We start from the raw sequence: 16,595 nt of genomic DNA, 5'->3' as shown, positions 1-16,595 counted from the left end.
TTTCAACTCAGCCTTCTTTTATGGTGCTCCCATATATATTTACAATGTCCTGATTATTGGAGTATTTAGTATGTTTTAAATTGTTGCCTTTATGGATGAAATGACACTACAGATTGATTTGGAGATTTACATTTTGATGCCAAACTTAATGTTAACCTTACTGTCGATGTGGTGGCCACTGACTACCAAGAACATTTTAAAATGGCACCTCATTTCAAAAACATCATCAAAATGTAGTCCAACGCTTTAGTTTACGACCAAATCGCTGCAAAACTCACTGCGTTCCCATCAGCCTTCGCTGCACTGATTAGTAGATGGCAAACATGGCAGTTCATGCTAACATCAGCATTTTAGCATTGTCGTTGTGAGCACGTTAGCATGCTGATGTTAGCTTTTACTAACAGCCTTGCTAGTTTCACTGTAGACTCCTAATGAACTAGCTTTTCCTGATATTGCTGTTTTGTTTGTATTAAATGAAAGATGATAATGTTGATGTCTTTTTAATCACAGTTGGAGTGAAATCATTTAATTGATTAAGCGGTACGCACAAATAAGAGTCATTATGATTATTCTGTCTTTTTTTCATAGTAAAAAGAAGCTTTCCTTCCTTCCTATGTCATCATTTACGGGAATTTCCATTCACTAAATAGAGATATACATATTTGTCCAAAATAAAGTTGCTAAATCACCTCGGTCTGTACCTGCTTTCATTTTCAACCCTTCCTTTAAAGCCAGTGAAAGCAAACACTCGAAGAGGGCGTTCAAACTGCAGTAGAGGCTCAAACTGCATCGTCCACATGGGAGAAGTTCCCTTCGAGGCGACACATGTAGGCGAATGTAGAGCGACTGAGAGAGAAAAGAGAGTTGAAGCAGATTGAAGGGGCTCTGCTGTAACTGCTCTTCCTCATTCTGTCAAGTTGAGGTTAACTCAAAGAACCGCCTTTTGCCCTCAGAACAGACTTTTCCGGTGCCAACCACACGCTCAGCCTGAAAACGATCAGGGCGAAAGATAGCAGGAGCATTCACACTCTAAAACATGAGACTAACAGAGGGAGGGAGGGAGGGGGGGAGGGAGAGAGAGAGCATCAGAGGGAGTTACTGAGATAAACTGAAAGTATTTCAGAGAGGCACTGAGTTAGACACCTGTGAGCTGCACACACACTCACACACACACACACACACACACACACACACACACACTCACACACACACACACACACAGCAGTGATAACGGTGGAGGAGCAGGTTCGGGGTGTAGACTCCTGATGGCGTCTGGTCCTGGCAGAGTTGAGGAGCAGCCACCAGCGCTGCCGGTCAAGCAGCACAGGTGAGGCCAGCAGACTTCTTATAGATGCTGTTAACAGTGAGGAGGGATAAAAGAAGGTTATCACATGTAAATATAATTTTATATTTGGTGTTGTCAAACCTCCTGCAGTGTAAATGCACTTCGGTGGCTTTTTGCTGTGCATCTTCTCACACAGGAGCCACTCTTCCAGATGCTCCAGCGTGGAGTCCAACCCCGCCCTGTTCAGCCCTGTTGGACTCCGGCATGAAAACTACGAATGCGACGACGTCTTCCCTGAAGCCACGGATTGCCACGCAGCCCAGTGCCCCTTACACCGGCGCTACGGTGGGTACACAGCACTTAGCGTGGCACTTTGAGGTCATTGAGTTGATGTAAAGTGCACTATAAATAAAATGTATTATTAATGTATTATTATTATTATTATAATTACAAAGAACCAAGACGTGAGGGAACGTAAGGGAAAGTCCACGCGTCTGCTAAATGTCACAAATCATTTACTGGTGTGTGCTTCCCCAATTCTTGAAACAATGACTTACACATGCACACATGGTGTGATGGTAAAAAGTCACATCTTACTATATAGCGTGTGGTCACGGTGAAGGCTTTTCATAAGAACTGAAACAGAGGAAGTAACCCTCTGAAACTTTTGGTTCATGTGATATTGTTGCCGCTGATCCTCCAGACAAACGGCTTCCTGGAGTGTGACGCCGCCGACTCCCCACACTCTTGCCTGTTCATTGCTCTTGCTCAGCATTAAAGTTTGACCTAAATCTCTTCTTTTCGCTCAGATCCCTCCCGACACCAGGCGAGGTTTTTCTCAGATGAAACCCCGCCGCCTGTTCCAAAGAAGAGGTTAGTTCGCACCCTCTCCCTCCCCGGCACCAATGTGGATCAACTCTCCCATCTGCCTCCCCTGCAAATACGCCCTCAGAACTTTGACAACCCCCTGTACATGCTGGCTCCCGTACCCGACACTTTGTTCCACGACCCCGCCCCCTTAGTGTCCTTCTCCCAGCTGACCTTTGACACCCCCGACGAGCATCTGCTCAAACTCTTCAGCATGTTTGAGGACCAGAGGGTCGTTTCTCAGGGGATCCAGCATCGGCATCTGCTCTTCCTGCGAAGCACGGCACACAGTGTGGAGGCTGGGATCCTGCTGCAGGCCCCAGAGAGGGACGTCAGCTCATACCAGCTCCAGGATTTCCTGCTGTGTGAGGACGGCGAGCCGAAGCAGATCGGGGACATGGTTTACTACAGCCTGCACAGCCCCAAACTCCCAGGGAGGATGCTGGCTTTGAGGGTAATGTTCCAGCTCTTTGAATTCACTCCAGCTAGTTCCCAGTTTGTTCAAATGTTCTGTTGTTGTGTGTTCTGTATTCACTTGCAGTCACATTGCCCCTGTTATATAAAACAAAGCCGTGTGCACGTTGCACACAGTGCAAACTTGATCTCAATCCAGATTGGTAACTGTCACACCGACTTGCGGTTCCAGAAACACTTCCTCTTAACCGTCATCAGGTGTCACAAGCACAAAGCATTTTTCTATTCACATCAATAACTAGGTGTTTCTAGATTATGACTTTAATTTTTTTTTTTGTCTGTTTTGCTTCTTTTTCTGTGCAGGTGCACAAACAGACTGATGAAGCTCCCTCAGACAAGCACCAGCCATCGCATGTCAACGTGCAGGATGTCATTGCAGACTGCACTGCGGCTAAACCACCAGGCGGAGGTTGCGCTGCATACGCGGCGGCTCACACAAAGGTCGATCTGACCTCAGTGCAGTGTTTCCTCCAGAGAGGCGTCCCGGTGAGTGTTGAGAGAGACCTGCCGAGCGCCACCCTGGAGGACTTTGTCCAGGAGAGCGGCTCGCTGCAGAGCACAGCCTGTGTGGAGTACGACAGGCGGGTGTGTGCTCTGCTGCTGCAGATATTAACGGGCTTGCAACATCTGTGCAACATCAGCACCGCTGCAGCCGAGCTGAGGCCTCGAGGGATCTTTTTAGTGTGGCCCAACAGGGAGGATGAAGAGGGAGAAAGCAAGCGAGACCACAAGGCTTCTGAAGCAAAGAGGGCTTCCAAGACCAGCAGATGGAGAGAAGAGAAGGAGTGGGGAGTGATGGGGGGGAAAGGAAAGACCCAGACCTTATGGCGGACACACGGTTCCCCTCGCGTGGTGTTAACGCCGCGACCACCTGCCTCGTCTGCAGCTCACCCCTTCACCTACATCACATCCCAGATTAGAGCCCTAATTCAATACTGCCTCAACTCACCAGTCCCAACCCGGTCCGAGTCCTCGTACCGAAGGGGGCTCCTTTATCTGGCCTCTCTGCTCCAGAGTGAGAGCAGCTGCAGGCCACAGGTTGCAGACATGGTGGCCCTGCTTCAGGTTCTCCTCTGGGGGCCACGGGTCCCGCTCTTCAGCCACAGCTTCCCCATGACCGCCGCCGCCGCACACAACTGGCTGACTGTCAAGCGGGCCCTGCTGGTGATGAAGTTGGCAGAGAGAGGGCTGATCCAGGATCAGTCTGCTCTGGATTGGGAGGACTGTATGTGCTTGCAGTACCTGTCATTCACAGATCCGAAGACAGTCGAGAGCACGTCCAGTCAGCTGTGGCTCACTCGGAATATGGACGGTCCACCTTGAACAGAAAACAGTCTGTGTATAGGTCTATATGTATATCTCTATATATATAATATATAATGCTCTTCAATGTAAAATGTACAAACATTTTGTAAAAACAAAATACTGCATAAGCATTCAGGACCCTTAACATGTACCTCTTCAATCAGCTTCTTGCATACATGTTGGAATTATACAAGAACGATTTCTGTTTTCCTGTTTTTCTCTGCCATTTAAATAATAATGCAGAAGTTGTCTCTCTTGTCCTCACTGAGTCCGTTGTGTGATTATTCAGGATAAATCAGGATAATAGCGAGCCACTGTCCCCGAACACCTCTTCCCTGCATCAGAGTCAGCCATTTCATTTTCTCATTATTCCACTCACATAGCTGTGCAGGTTTGAAACGTGTGATTGTGTATGTCTTCTTTCTTTTCAGTCTTCTTCAGAAGAACCCCACACAGATTAATCAAACTGTTTTTTAAGTAACGATGAGCCTGTTATTGTGAAGCTCTGCTCGTGTTGGGATGTTCCTGATTGGTCGGTAATCAAACGGTGCGTGGTTACAAATTCAACCGCACAGAGGCGCTGTTTCACAAGGAAACAACAGGACTCCCCTTGACCCGAGGCCGTACACATACACACACACGTACACAAACACACGGTCAAAGGTCACGCCGTACGGCTGAGTTCCCGTCGCTACAGCTTCATAACACCACAGACAGCGACTCTCTTTAGGTGAGCACGTTTATTTTAGTAGTTACAACATGCAGATTTCTATCACGTGAATCAAAGCGACAAATGAAAAATCATGCACACATTTAAAAAGAAAACAGGAGAATCAACCAATACTATGAAAACATCTCTACTTACATGAGTAAGATCAATTAAAATGTCATAAATATCACACTGTGGAGATGATCATCGGGCGTTTATGGAGGCAGAATAGGACATTACAGAGTAATACAGTGGTGAAGACACAATGCCCGGATATCACGTGGGCGCTTGCTCTACATTCCTGGTATATTAACATCTTACCCTAGTGCAACTATCATTGAAACACAGCACATGGGAGGAAAAGAGGAAAACAAACAAAAAAGGAAACCTCAACCACACCGAACTTGGATAATATATTCATTTCCCTAAAATTGAATAAAGCTGTGTATTGAGAGAAGAACAACTTAAACATCTGTAACCGCTCAGCGTCATTTAATCGTCATCGGAGGAGTCGCGCTCCATGCTGTAAGCCATGAAGAAAGCGTCGGGGCGGGAGGGGACGAGGGGATGACCCGGTCTCACAATCTCAAAGCCCAGGAAACTGAATGTACGCAGCAGGGATGCTGAGGAGAGAGACGAGGCGGAAACACACATTCATGAGCTTGATCAAGAAACAACGCCTTCCAAAAAGAAGTCAAAAAGTATGTTGACTAATAAAACAGCACTGAAGTTTGAGGGTCACAGATTAAAATCTCAAATGCAGTCATTTCTAAATGTGTTGAAGTATTGTTAATACTTCAGTTTAAGAGGCTAGAACATGACGCAATGTCCTGCTGTTTGTAATGTTTTTACTGCAGACTCTGGAACAATGCTGGGAAGTAGCGAGAGAGGTGAGAAACCTAAAGTAATACAGTTGTTTTCACAGTTATATATAAACATTAGAGAGGGAATTATGCTCTGTTTAACTTCCCAGTTTTGGGGGTTTTTATGCAAGTAACCACTTTAGATGATGATTATAAAATAAAGACTTCAGAATTGTTTAAATGTTTTCTTTCAGGACGCTGAAGAATAACAGCTGCTATAAAAGCAGCAAAATTATTTGTATTGATTTATGGATCAACAACGACGACCAGCAATCATGATGTTGACAAAAGTGTGACAAACAAAGTATTGTTAGGTGCAGCGTTAATTAAGAGAGTGTGAGAGAACAAAGAACAGGATTTAAATAAATAATAACTACTGAAAAAACCTGATGCATTGAAATACTGATTTAGACATTGGTTACCATGGCAATGGTTGAAGCTAGTGTACATTCAGATTTAACCGTTTTTCTATCAAGAGTTTAACAGATTAAGAAACACTAAAAGTCTCACCTCTGTCGTCGCGGTTCTTGTGGAAACAGATGAACACGTGACCGGCCTGCAGCTGCTCTTCTGCAAACTCCAGCAGAAGGGCAAAACTGTAAAGAAACAAAAGCAAACAAGAAAGTGTTAATGTATTATAGGAGGACTGTTAATTAATTACAGAGGAAAAGGAGTATTTTTGACAGTCTGAGCATATTTCCATAAACATTACAATAACAGCTGCACACACAGACGTATCATTTAAAGATTATAACTGACTTTTATATTTACATACAGGTTTGGGCTGTGCAGAAGGTTTATATAATCTTTAGTTTCATGGAATGAATTAATGTGAACATTTTGTTGCATTTCAAAACATTTTTAAAAACAGTTGAGGTTTAAATGTTTGAACAATAGATTGTGTGTTTTGCCTGCTGACCTGTCCTTGCTGCCCTCGGGCAAAGCTCCAGGAGGGATTTCAACATAAAGGTTCCCTCCTTTCAGCGCCGCCCTCCACACACAGTGCTTTCCCTCCGAGCGACGGGGCTCAAAGAGAAGGAAACGCACTCGGCTGTTGGCAGCAGGAGGCTCCTCGAGAACCAGCAACTGAGCATCCTTGAGGACAGAGAGGAAAATACATTCATTTCAGATGACAGCAAGAATAACGTCACAGTTGATTATTGAAAAGGCAATCATGACGGCAGTCACAAAAACACTTTAGACCTGTCCAGGGCATCAGCATCATGGCCAAATACAATAGAGTAAAGATAAGAAGGGAACGGATCAAGTTCAGAGACAGAATTTGTGTGCCTTTAACGGAGAGGTTGGACTTTAGGATGTTTCTGGGTTAACAGAGCTGGCTCGCTCATTTTAAAGTGTGTCAGATGTGGTCACAGCTTTAGCTCCATTAAAATAAATATTAACTTCACATTAGGGATGTCCCGATCTTATTTTTTAGCTTCGGATCCGATTCCAATATTTTCATATATAGGTTCCGATCCGATCCCAATATTTTCCGATACCAATTTCTGATATCACTTTTTGTGTTGGCAAACAGCATTTCATTTCGTGTACATTATGAAATAGACAGGCATCCAAGCTGTGCTCAATGGCTTTTATTCTCTCACTATCACAAAAAAAGAGCTTTTTTTTTTTGCAATAATAATAAAATCTGATCGATTCATTCAGTTCGCTTTATTTTGTTGTTTATTCGTATATATGACTCACTTGTAGTTATTTTAAAATGACGCCAAACTGCAGACATTTTTTAACTAGCTAACCTGGGTGTCCGCTCCACTTTCCAACTAGATAATGGCGGCTGACGCAATAGAACAACGACGACAAACGTGTAACAATGGAATCATGGGAAATATTAAATATGGATCGGCCATAATCCACCTTAAAGAGACATCCCGATCAGAAACACACTCCACAAAGAGAGGAAGTCAAATTGCTGTAAGAACCAAACTTACGGAATAGAATAGCTTAGCTGAAAGATTGCGATCCCGCTGGTCATTCCCTCGCCCACCTGGGATCTTCAGGGGTGGGTGAGGGGCATCAGGAGCACCACAGAGGCCCCGGACACGGGTTACTGCAACAGCGGGAGCACCTCCTGGGGTTGGAGATACTGGAGGGGGAAACACACACGGAAGGAGCCATTAGAAGTTCTGCTGCCAAACACAAAGTGAGCTCCTAATTTAAACAGAGGGCTCAGTAACAAATACACTGTTGAGTGATTCATCCCGGAAACTCGGGTGAAACAGTTGCTAAAAAACAAGTGCGTTTCAAAGAAAGCAAATACAAGGCGGTTGGGAATTGTTCAATCAGTAACTATCCTCATATTAGGTGTTGGAAATTAACTTTTTTTTTTTGCCCATCTGAAAAGCTGGCTGGTGGATTCAACCAGTGATGATGACCCATTTAATTCTGCTGTCAACTTTCAAATCATGAATTCACACAGCCAAGGGTCATTTTGTTTTTGTCTCACAAAGTCCCGATCACGGTTTGTTCTTCCTGTAAGCTGAAACAGGTTTGAGTGCTTTGGTTTCTGTGAGGTAACTCTAAGCCCGTCACATGATTTTTAGAGAAGGGCTGCCAGGGGATCAGGTCGTTTGTCTAACCATTAGCCTCACGTCTAACTGCTGCTGTAACCCCGTTGCCCCGGTTTAAAAGTGACGAACATCAGCAACGTGACATCAGCCACTTAAATTCATTCCAAGTGCACTATAGCATCCGCTTGGCCTACGAGCGCTGATGCCTGCGTGTGCGGCTGCATACATTTACCGTGTTATTCCCAGGGCTCACATTGGGAACACAAGCCATTAACAGCAGCAGCGCTGCCACCGCGACGCCAACGCCGTCAGACACACACAGATGTTCTCTTACGCAAATGCCACCGCTCTGCTGTATGTGGAGCAGATGTGTGAAAACCAAATGTGACACCTAGAACTCGGTCCAACCAAGTGCATATGGAATAGTCAACCTATTAAATGATTTTGCAAGGTATTTGGAGATTGCAAACTAACACAAAGTCTCCCTTCAGCCAATTACCACCTTTACATGAAACCCTCAATGGGCCGATTCCCGCAGGAGGACAAACACACGGCATACGTCGGGGAACAACATTCTTTAAAATCCCCCTCCATTAGGCAGCAGCACACACTCACGCCCCGGGTTGTCTTGGCGTTGACAGCTGCTCCGGTCACATGAGCGATCAGTCTCTGGAGCGTCTGCTTACATAAGAGTACCTTTATCGTGTACAAATATTGTATAAAAGACCACTCATCTCTAAAGGGAGATGTCATAATCCAAGTATTATGGGAACGTGTTTTTTTTTTTTGCTTTCGATGAACACGGTTATATCACCACCACCCCCCTCACAGGATCAGTGGCTCGAATCGGTTTAAAACGGCACCTGCTCTTTAAGCTGTGGCTTAAAAAAAAGAAGCTGCATTTATATTTTATTAAGCATCGTTATAGGAGTGTTAAATATGCATAAAAAGCCAAAACAATCCTGTAAAAACAGCGTCTGAAAATGATCTACTGAACAACGGGTTGCTTCTGTGTACAATATGTCATCACTGGACTCAAATTTACCCACAGCACCCCTCACCCCCTCCTTCGCAGTGCAGTGGAAATTTCCTACGAGTCCTTCACTATTGAGCAAGACAAACAACCTCGGCATGAATCCTGTCAAGACACGAACACGTTTTTACAAAAAAACACCCGAGGCTTTCTGTAACCGCTCACAAGCTGCTTCAATATATATATAAATATATATGTATATATAATATGTATATTCATTCTCCCAGACAGCAAAACGCCACCTTGACGTTATTCCCATGTTTCAATACAGAGTCAATCACTAACGCTGCGTTCAATTGCAATGTAAACCAGCGTCTCCGAACACGGAGGTGATTTAAACGTTGAATAACAACCTCCACTGATCTCCCCAATCGTTAACTAAATTGGTTAATCTATAACGAATCCCTTTGCGTCGATTTTAATTGACAAACAAAATGGGAAAAAAAAGAAAAAAACAAGCCAATAATTATCAATTAAAACACGCTGCTTAGCAACAATTTAACTTTACATAACCTCAATTAAAACATCGTTAATTAATGTGATACGTAAAACAACAAAAAAACATCGCGTTATCGTCACAGGTTGATTTCACCGCAACGCTGAAAATACAAAAACATCAGCGATACAACGTTAGCGCTAGCCACAAGCTAACGCTGCTAGCATTTCCCCTGCGCTAAATCTTAAGGTTTCGCCAACACGCCCCAAATAACCGTAAAATACACGCAAGGTAAATCAAGAAGCTAACGCTGGATGAAATGCCACCGATGCAAAAGTCGCCACCTTTCAACGTTAGCTAGCAAGCAGCTCACCACCTAACCTAACGTACGTTTCGCATATATTAGCTTACGCGCTAGCTCGGCTAATTATGTCCATTTGTTAGATAAATGTCACTCAATTAGAAGACAGTTCTGTCATTTTGGGTGAAATAGTAGAAGACGATCAATGAAAAGGGCATCAAACCAAGAACACTGGTGTCGATGAATGTTTGCAGACGCCAACGGGAATAAATAAGAGCTGTTATGTAAACAAGAATCCCGGGGAATAGCGCTAGCCACTCCAGGAAATAGACCGTATCACCGTAGCTAGGCCGCGGCTTTTAAATGTAGCTTAGCTTGCTAGCTAACGTCAGTCAACTCACAACAATCCGCAGTGACTACGACAACATACCTTTCACTTTCAGGTTTATTACTGGATTGCTCAATAACAGGCATCTCGGATAAGTTTCTCTCTTTTTCTCTAACAAAACAATGACTATTCAAAATCGTCTGTAGGTTAGATTTAACCATCCGGCCAGCGTCCGCACCAGCAGCTCGCTCGGTCCTCTCCCTTCGCCTCAATGCTCGGCTCGGAGCTGGCAGGCTGCAGTATCTGGGAGGGGCGTGGCCTGTCCGCCGTGACGCGCTGCTGTGACGATGACGCACTTAATCAGCTCCTCTATCAAAGCACTTACGAAAAGATTTGATGTACTGTACCCTCTGGCAATTAATGAAATGTAGGATTTCAAACATGTGTTGACATAATGATATTGTATTAGCTATTAGTATTTATTTCTTTTGTTTTTTATTATTATTATGATTATACTACCTTATCTGAGATCTCAGGAATGTATTTTGTAATTGTATTATTCTATTTATTGACTTTTTGTTATTGTATCTGTGAAACAGTTCTTATGAGTTGTGTTATGTGTTAATGTTTGACATCATTTGTTAACTGAATACTTAAATAAAGTTCATACAAAAATAAATATTATTATTATTATTATTACTGATGCATGTTAACATGGTTAATAATACTCCTCCAGAATAAAAACATCATAGCAAAATGTTCATTTATTTCTTCTCAAAACAAACTATTATGAAGAAAAAAACATGCATTATTATAATCTAGGAAGGTTAAAGTGAATTTGCATGTTGTAAAAAAAAAAAAGAGCACGTGATGAAATCTTTAAATGTAATAATTTTAACTATTCCATATACTGTTGGGTATCTTGAACAATGAATTAATTTTTTTATAAGCTAGCCATGTGTTGCTTATTTATGCAAAATCTTCATTTGTAAATAGCTTGTGAAGTGCAGTGTTTCCCTCTGACATGTAGGCAGCAGGAGTATAAAGTAGGCTGGCACAAAATGGAAAATGCTATACCTCAAGTTTGCACCTACATGCGTCCAAACAGTCTCAGTGCACCCTGTGATCGTCATCAACTCTCATCTGTGCCTGTCAATCCAGCAGCGAGGCGGCCTGGTGCTGGGTGTGTGCAACACCGTCTCTGCTGCCTGCAGAACACAAATCACCGGCAACGCAACCACATTAACCTCGTCAACGGGAAAACACGACTGAAAGGTGGAATCCGGTAAGTTTCTGCATTTTTTCCTCTTCAGGTGCTGATAAAAAAACAAAGCAGTTTAAATCGTATTTATCTCCTTCAACTGTCTGCATGCGACTATTTTAAGCCGTCCTATGTTAGTCTATGACACACAGGACAGCCTGAGACACACACACACACTTTGTATCTTCAGTTGTTTTAATGTCTAATAAAAAGCGTCATTGCTCATCTGAACTTACAGCTGCGGTTTGGATCCAGGTTTAAATCTACAGAAGCATCTGAACAAATCACAAGTAAGACACAAGTCGACCCAAACAGTGAATTCTAAGGCAGCCATAGCGTCTGAATCGTTGGCGTCTGTCCATAGTGTCGTATGAGCGAATCCTATCCATCGGAGATTTGAGTGACGTTCCAAACCCCTGGAAAGGATTCACGATGAGCCGCTGCTTGGTGCTGGCGCTGGTCGTGCTGCTCGTGAGCTCAGGGGTCAGCGAACTGCATGGTGGGTACTATAACCTCCTCATATGAAGTTTTATTGCAGTAAAATGCAACATTCGAGGTACATGGAGATACATGTATGTCAGCAGGCCATCCGTGTCTTTTCTATATTCTTTGTTTTGATTTCCAGATGCAGTGGATTCTTTTGCTGAAGACTCGGGTATCAGGTCTTTCCTTGGGAGTCTGCAGGATGGATCCATATATCAGGTACGGTCTGTCTCGGTAACGCAGGTAGCCAAGGCCCGTCGGCTTCTACGCTGAGTGAGTTTAAAGAGCTGATGTTGTTTTCCACACTATCTCAATGATATCATTCAGTGGAGGCTGTTGCTCGTGCGAGTTTGAAGATACTGGACGGTGATTAATTGGTTTTAGCTCATTTGCAGGACGTGAAATAAAGACAATCTAAAGCATCCTTTTGTTTGAGGGGCGATGACTAAGAGTCTATTTGATGAGTTGGTAGCGTACTTGATCTACTTTGGGGGGGAAGTGAAAGCTGGATGGTAAACAGGCACAGCAAGATGCTCGGGATGACAGATTTGTATTATTATAAACAGTTATATACTCAAGTAGAAGTACAGACACTTGTGTTCAAAAAGACTTCTTTACTCAAGTAAAAGTGAAAAGGTACAGGCGCTGAAATGTACTCAAAAGTATCCCTATTTCTACCGGCTGCTTGTTTTGCTCAGTTAAATGTCAGACTCAACAAATGCACACAACGTATGATCACCTCGTTTCAGCTGGATTTCCCTTTCCTATAATAAACGGGTGAATCTGTAAAGCTACAGGTGTATAATCATGTGCATTTGAAGTATGACTTTGGACTGTTTTCTGCTGTATTTCTTCAGATTTCTATTTGGGACAACTTCATGTGGTGGTGGGGATCTGAAGACGTCGGGGCCATAAGAAGAAGGAAAAAGCCGATTGGCAACAAAGCCATCCTGAAACCCAAACCTAAAGTTTGACTTCTGATATGATGAAGTTTGATATACAAAAAAAAAAAGATGTCATCAACTGTCACATAAAAACAGCTATCTGAATAAAGAAAATATACTTCAATATACTTTGCATTTAATGATATAAAGATACAGAATGTTACATTTAATCCATTATGTTTGTGTTGTTTGTATTAAACACGTCTTCTTATCCTTTTATATTGTCTTCAGAAGTTTTTAATCAGAAAACTTCTTAGATAATACAAATAAAATAAAATATTTACAGAGGAGGACGATAATAGTCATATTATTTCAGGGTTATATGCTTGAAAGGTGTGAGAAAACTACAAATAACACCTCATCTATATGAGTACAGGGTGCGTTCATATGTGTGTTAATACTGTGTGAATAAATAAATGGGATATATGTGAATATGTAGAATAACCTGCACTCTGAGCAGCAGGAGCAGCTTCAGCGGCATCCACACTCCCTCGCCACCACGTCGGGTTTGATGGAGAGGTACGTCCCGTGTTCGTTCAGGTCGACGACCTCCAGGGCCTCGTAGGCCACCGGCACGCAGCAGGGCGCCCGCTCCTCCACGCCCTCGCCCTCCGTGTGGAAGTTGAGCAGGACGGCGTGGTTGTTGGCGTTGGTCAGGGGGAAAGTGCAGGAGCCGTGGCAGTTGTTGATGTTGACCGTGTTGGGGAGGCCGAGGCGCTTCTCCAGGGACACGGTGAGGCTCCTCAGCCCGCACACGTTGGCCCTCGCTGGGCTGTTGGGACCGGCTCTGGTGGCCCGCTGGCCCCTCTTCAGCTCGTAGGCTCGGCCCACCGTCTGCAGGGCCTTCAGCAGGAGGAACGCCCGGTACTGGCTCTCTCCTGCTCCAGAGGAAACGGAGGACCCGTTAAAAAGGGGCACCAAAGACATCTAAATACATATCAGATGGGCTATTTAATAATACAAAGTGCTGTAGGACTGGGATCCCCAAATAGGGCCGACTTCTGCAGGAGGTGTGGAATGAATCAAGCAGTGATTTGATTGTAAGACAAAGAGTTCATCCACACATTGCATCAGTCAGTAACAGATCAGTTAATGACATTAGGAGCAGTTCTCAACTTCTTGTCACCTTATATTTAGAGTAATTGAGATACACGTTGAATCTTTTAGTTTATCAGTTAAATAAAGATGACGTGGGGATGTGGATTAGTTTGTCTGACAACGATTGAGGAGGCCGTTTCCTCGCACACATCACCTGCTGCCGGTTCTTTCTTGGGGAACGCGCTGAGCTCCTTGAGCCTCCCCAGGCTCTCCGCCGCTCTTTGGCCCAGCTCCTCCTCCCGTACGACCTCCGTTATCTGCACCACGGTCTGCTCCAACCTCTGCTCCAGCTCCTCCAGCAGCGCCGGAGACAGGGCCAGTTCTCCGCGGTGCACCTGGAAGGTGGAGCCCCGGCCAGCGAAGGAGAAGATGGTGATGGAGGAGGAGTTGATGAGCCCCGCCAGCAGGGTGTCGCTGGAGGACAGGCTTAGTGTGAGGGGAGGCAGGGCCTGTAAGGAGTCCAGCTGGAGCGGCGTGGACTCTGGGTGGTCCCGAGGCAGGACGCTGCCGAGGAAGCGCTTCAGCTCACAGAGGAAGGAGGTCTGTGAATCTGTGAATCTGAGGAAGAGAGTAAAAACATGCTGCTGAGCGCTGCATGGTCACATGGAAGGAGGGAACATAAAGACTACCTGGTATTGGTTCCTCCATCCACAGAGAAAAGCAGAAGCGGGGCCACGCTGATGTTACTTCCTGGTTTGCCACCAATGAGCATCTCTTTGAGGCTTTGGGCTGCAAAGAGAGGAAAAGTGAGGCGAGTGCATGTGACACATCACATCGTACTCGTGTCAAATCGTACTCATATCAGGGTTTTTTGTCTCAACGGAAATCCTCCATTTTTGCTGAACGTTGCCCTCCGATGCTTTCCCCGTCAGCATCACGTACTGCGTTTGTCCTGAAACGCACGCCGTCTAGAGGGACGACAACAGGAAGAGCACCTGTGATATCTGTGACGATATCAAACCAAGCAGTTATTCACACGAGGCCTTTTCCTCACCTGTGTGTCGGGAAGCAGTGACGGGCCGGTGAAAGTGACGTCCAGGTTTTGTCCCCTGACGGGGTTTTCCAACGCCAACAGCAGCGCGGGGCTCAGTTTGAGCAAAGGAGACTGTGGGAGGTCAAAGGTCAACGTGAGCCTCTCGTCTTCCTCTGCCAACAGCACTGATGGATTAAAAACAACATGTTGTAAGATTCAAAGAATCCAACGTCCAAAACACTTCATGATTGTGATCAGAGACCCGATACCTCCAGTTGGAAGCAAAACCTCCAGTCCGCCTCGCTGGTTTCGGCTGGTTTTCGTAGCCATCTCCAATAAGACCGATGAGCTTTCAGATCCTGTGCAGACTCCAAACTGAGTCAGACTGCTGTTCGTGAGCTCGCCATCGCTCCCGACACCTTCACGCAACATGGCCAGCATGTCTTCCACGGAGCACGGAGCGTCCTGAAGGTGAGAGGCTGATGAGCTTCCTGTCAATTAAGAACAAATTAAAGAATGCACTGGAAAATAGATGAACGTCAGATCAATCAATCAATCCAAAGAGATAAAAAAAGAGGAGCAACACAACATAAAAGCAAGACTTTGCATGGAGCTGTATAAGACAGGAGAGACTGACCTGTGAGCTGCCCACGTGAGACCGGCGACGCCACGCAGAGGATCAACGCTCCGCAGCAGAAGACACCCAAAGACGACATCCTTCGCCGTGTGCACGAGCGCCTGTGTGGTCAGACGCTCCTCAGACGCTTGTTTTGAATGGGTCAAGCTCATGAGGAAGGGAGTTCTGTCCTCCCACCTTCTCTTCTCGCTAACGGGGGGAACACGCTGCCAAAATAGGAATATCAGGTGTCCTTGATGAGGCTGGATTCTATTCGAGTTCTTTGCTTCTCCGAAATTAGTTTTTTCTTTCTTTTTCACCTCGACAAAGCAGGTTCGAGTCTGATAACGCAATGAAAGGATGTTTAGTTGGTGTTGAAACTCCCCGTCTGTCGACGAGGACTAATGGAGGTGGAGGAGGACGCACAGCAAGGGAGGTCAAAGGGCACTTCTCACTCAACAAGAGTGTTAATCATTTAAACAGCAATGGTTTATATTAATCAAAGAAACTGGGATTTCATATAAAATACAGAGTACAGAACTAAAACTAGCATCCAGTTTAACAGCAGCTCTCTTCCTTTTCTTCTTCTAATTTCTAGATAGAAATTGTGAATTTTGAAGCGTTTAAGGGACTACAAAAATGTCCTCACACTGACTAGCCTGCCTTGTGGTAGTTTACGTTAATTCATGAAGCTGTTCAACGTGTCAGTACTTTAGAGCTTAATTTTCTGCAATAATCCACAAAATCCCATCGGCTTGTTGTCAAGGGAATCAACGCTAACTTCCGGGTCGGCCATCAGAAACACATGACCTGCAGCTCTGGTCCTAGAACAGAAAGGTCTCAGCAGCATTGGGAATGTTCTGATCGGGCTGAACGAAACGTCCCGCTGCAGGTTGCACTGTGGGTAATTTATCTGCTCTGGGGGGGAAGACAGAAAGAAACAGTGAACAAAGTCCTGAGTCTCCATGAGATCTGATTCCTTTCAAAGAGCCATCACTCCCATCGCTGCTCTCACAGCTGCAGGCTTGTTTTGCAGACGGTCAAGGTCTCAGGCTGTTAGCAGCGCTGTATCCCAAGAGATAACGCCA

The 16,595-nt window shown here is 44.8% G+C and overlaps 4 protein-coding genes across 6 annotated transcripts; 2 read left to right on the top strand and 2 right to left on the bottom strand.

The window, feature by feature from the left end:
* The first annotated feature begins 1,126 nt into the window (after positions 1-1,126).
* Positions 1,127-4,356, top strand: LOC311014488 (inactive tyrosine-protein kinase PRAG1). The gene is made up of 4 exons (XM_084011117.1): positions 1,127-1,327; positions 1,482-1,630; positions 2,095-2,606; positions 2,930-4,356. The coding sequence occupies exons 1-4, from the start codon at positions 1,266-1,268 to the stop codon at positions 3,947-3,949; spliced, it is 1,743 nt and encodes a 580-aa protein (XP_083867243.1). The 5' UTR covers positions 1,127-1,265; the 3' UTR covers positions 3,950-4,356.
* Positions 4,357-4,656: 300 nt separating this feature from the next.
* On the bottom strand, positions 4,657-10,425 carry oaz1a (ornithine decarboxylase antizyme 1a). The gene is given in 6 exon segments (XM_084011118.1): positions 4,657-5,263; positions 6,014-6,099; positions 6,423-6,598; positions 7,456-7,542; positions 7,544-7,610; positions 10,235-10,425. Coding segments are annotated over 6 exon segments (666 nt in total). The 5' UTR covers positions 10,354-10,425; the 3' UTR covers positions 4,657-5,132.
* An 869-nt stretch (positions 10,426-11,294) lies between these two features.
* LOC311014524 (uncharacterized protein) lies at positions 11,295-12,971 on the top strand. Its single transcript, XM_084011177.1, has 5 exons — positions 11,295-11,417; positions 11,632-11,683; positions 11,758-11,892; positions 12,019-12,095; positions 12,734-12,971. Coding segments are annotated over exons 2-5 (330 nt in total). The 5' UTR covers positions 11,295-11,417; positions 11,632-11,682; the 3' UTR covers positions 12,851-12,971.
* Positions 12,940-15,969, bottom strand: amh (anti-Mullerian hormone). 3 transcript variants are annotated; one of them, XM_084011174.1, is made up of 7 exons: positions 15,529-15,969; positions 15,161-15,382; positions 14,913-15,076; positions 14,715-14,826; positions 14,548-14,647; positions 14,073-14,476; positions 12,940-13,698 (listed from the first exon to the last, which is right to left on the bottom strand). In XM_084011174.1, exons 1-7 carry the CDS (start codon positions 15,605-15,607, stop codon positions 13,292-13,294), a joined length of 1,488 nt encoding a protein of 495 aa, XP_083867300.1. In that variant the 5' UTR covers positions 15,608-15,969; the 3' UTR covers positions 12,940-13,291. The 3 variants fall into 3 exon arrangements, with proteins under 3 accessions (XP_083867300.1, XP_083867301.1, XP_083867302.1); XM_084011175.1 differs by having other exon boundaries at positions 14,548-14,632; XM_084011176.1 differs by having other exon boundaries at positions 15,161-15,356.
* Positions 15,970-16,595: the final 626 nt, after the last annotated feature.

The sequence above is a fragment of the Eutrigla gurnardus genome, assembly GCF_963514095.1.
Source record: "Eutrigla gurnardus genome assembly, chromosome: 6".
NCBI lineage: Eukaryota > Metazoa > Chordata > Actinopteri > Perciformes > Triglidae > Eutrigla > Eutrigla gurnardus.
The sequence above is the reverse complement of the archived record's forward strand: the minus strand, read 5'-3'. Positions and strand labels throughout refer to the sequence as shown.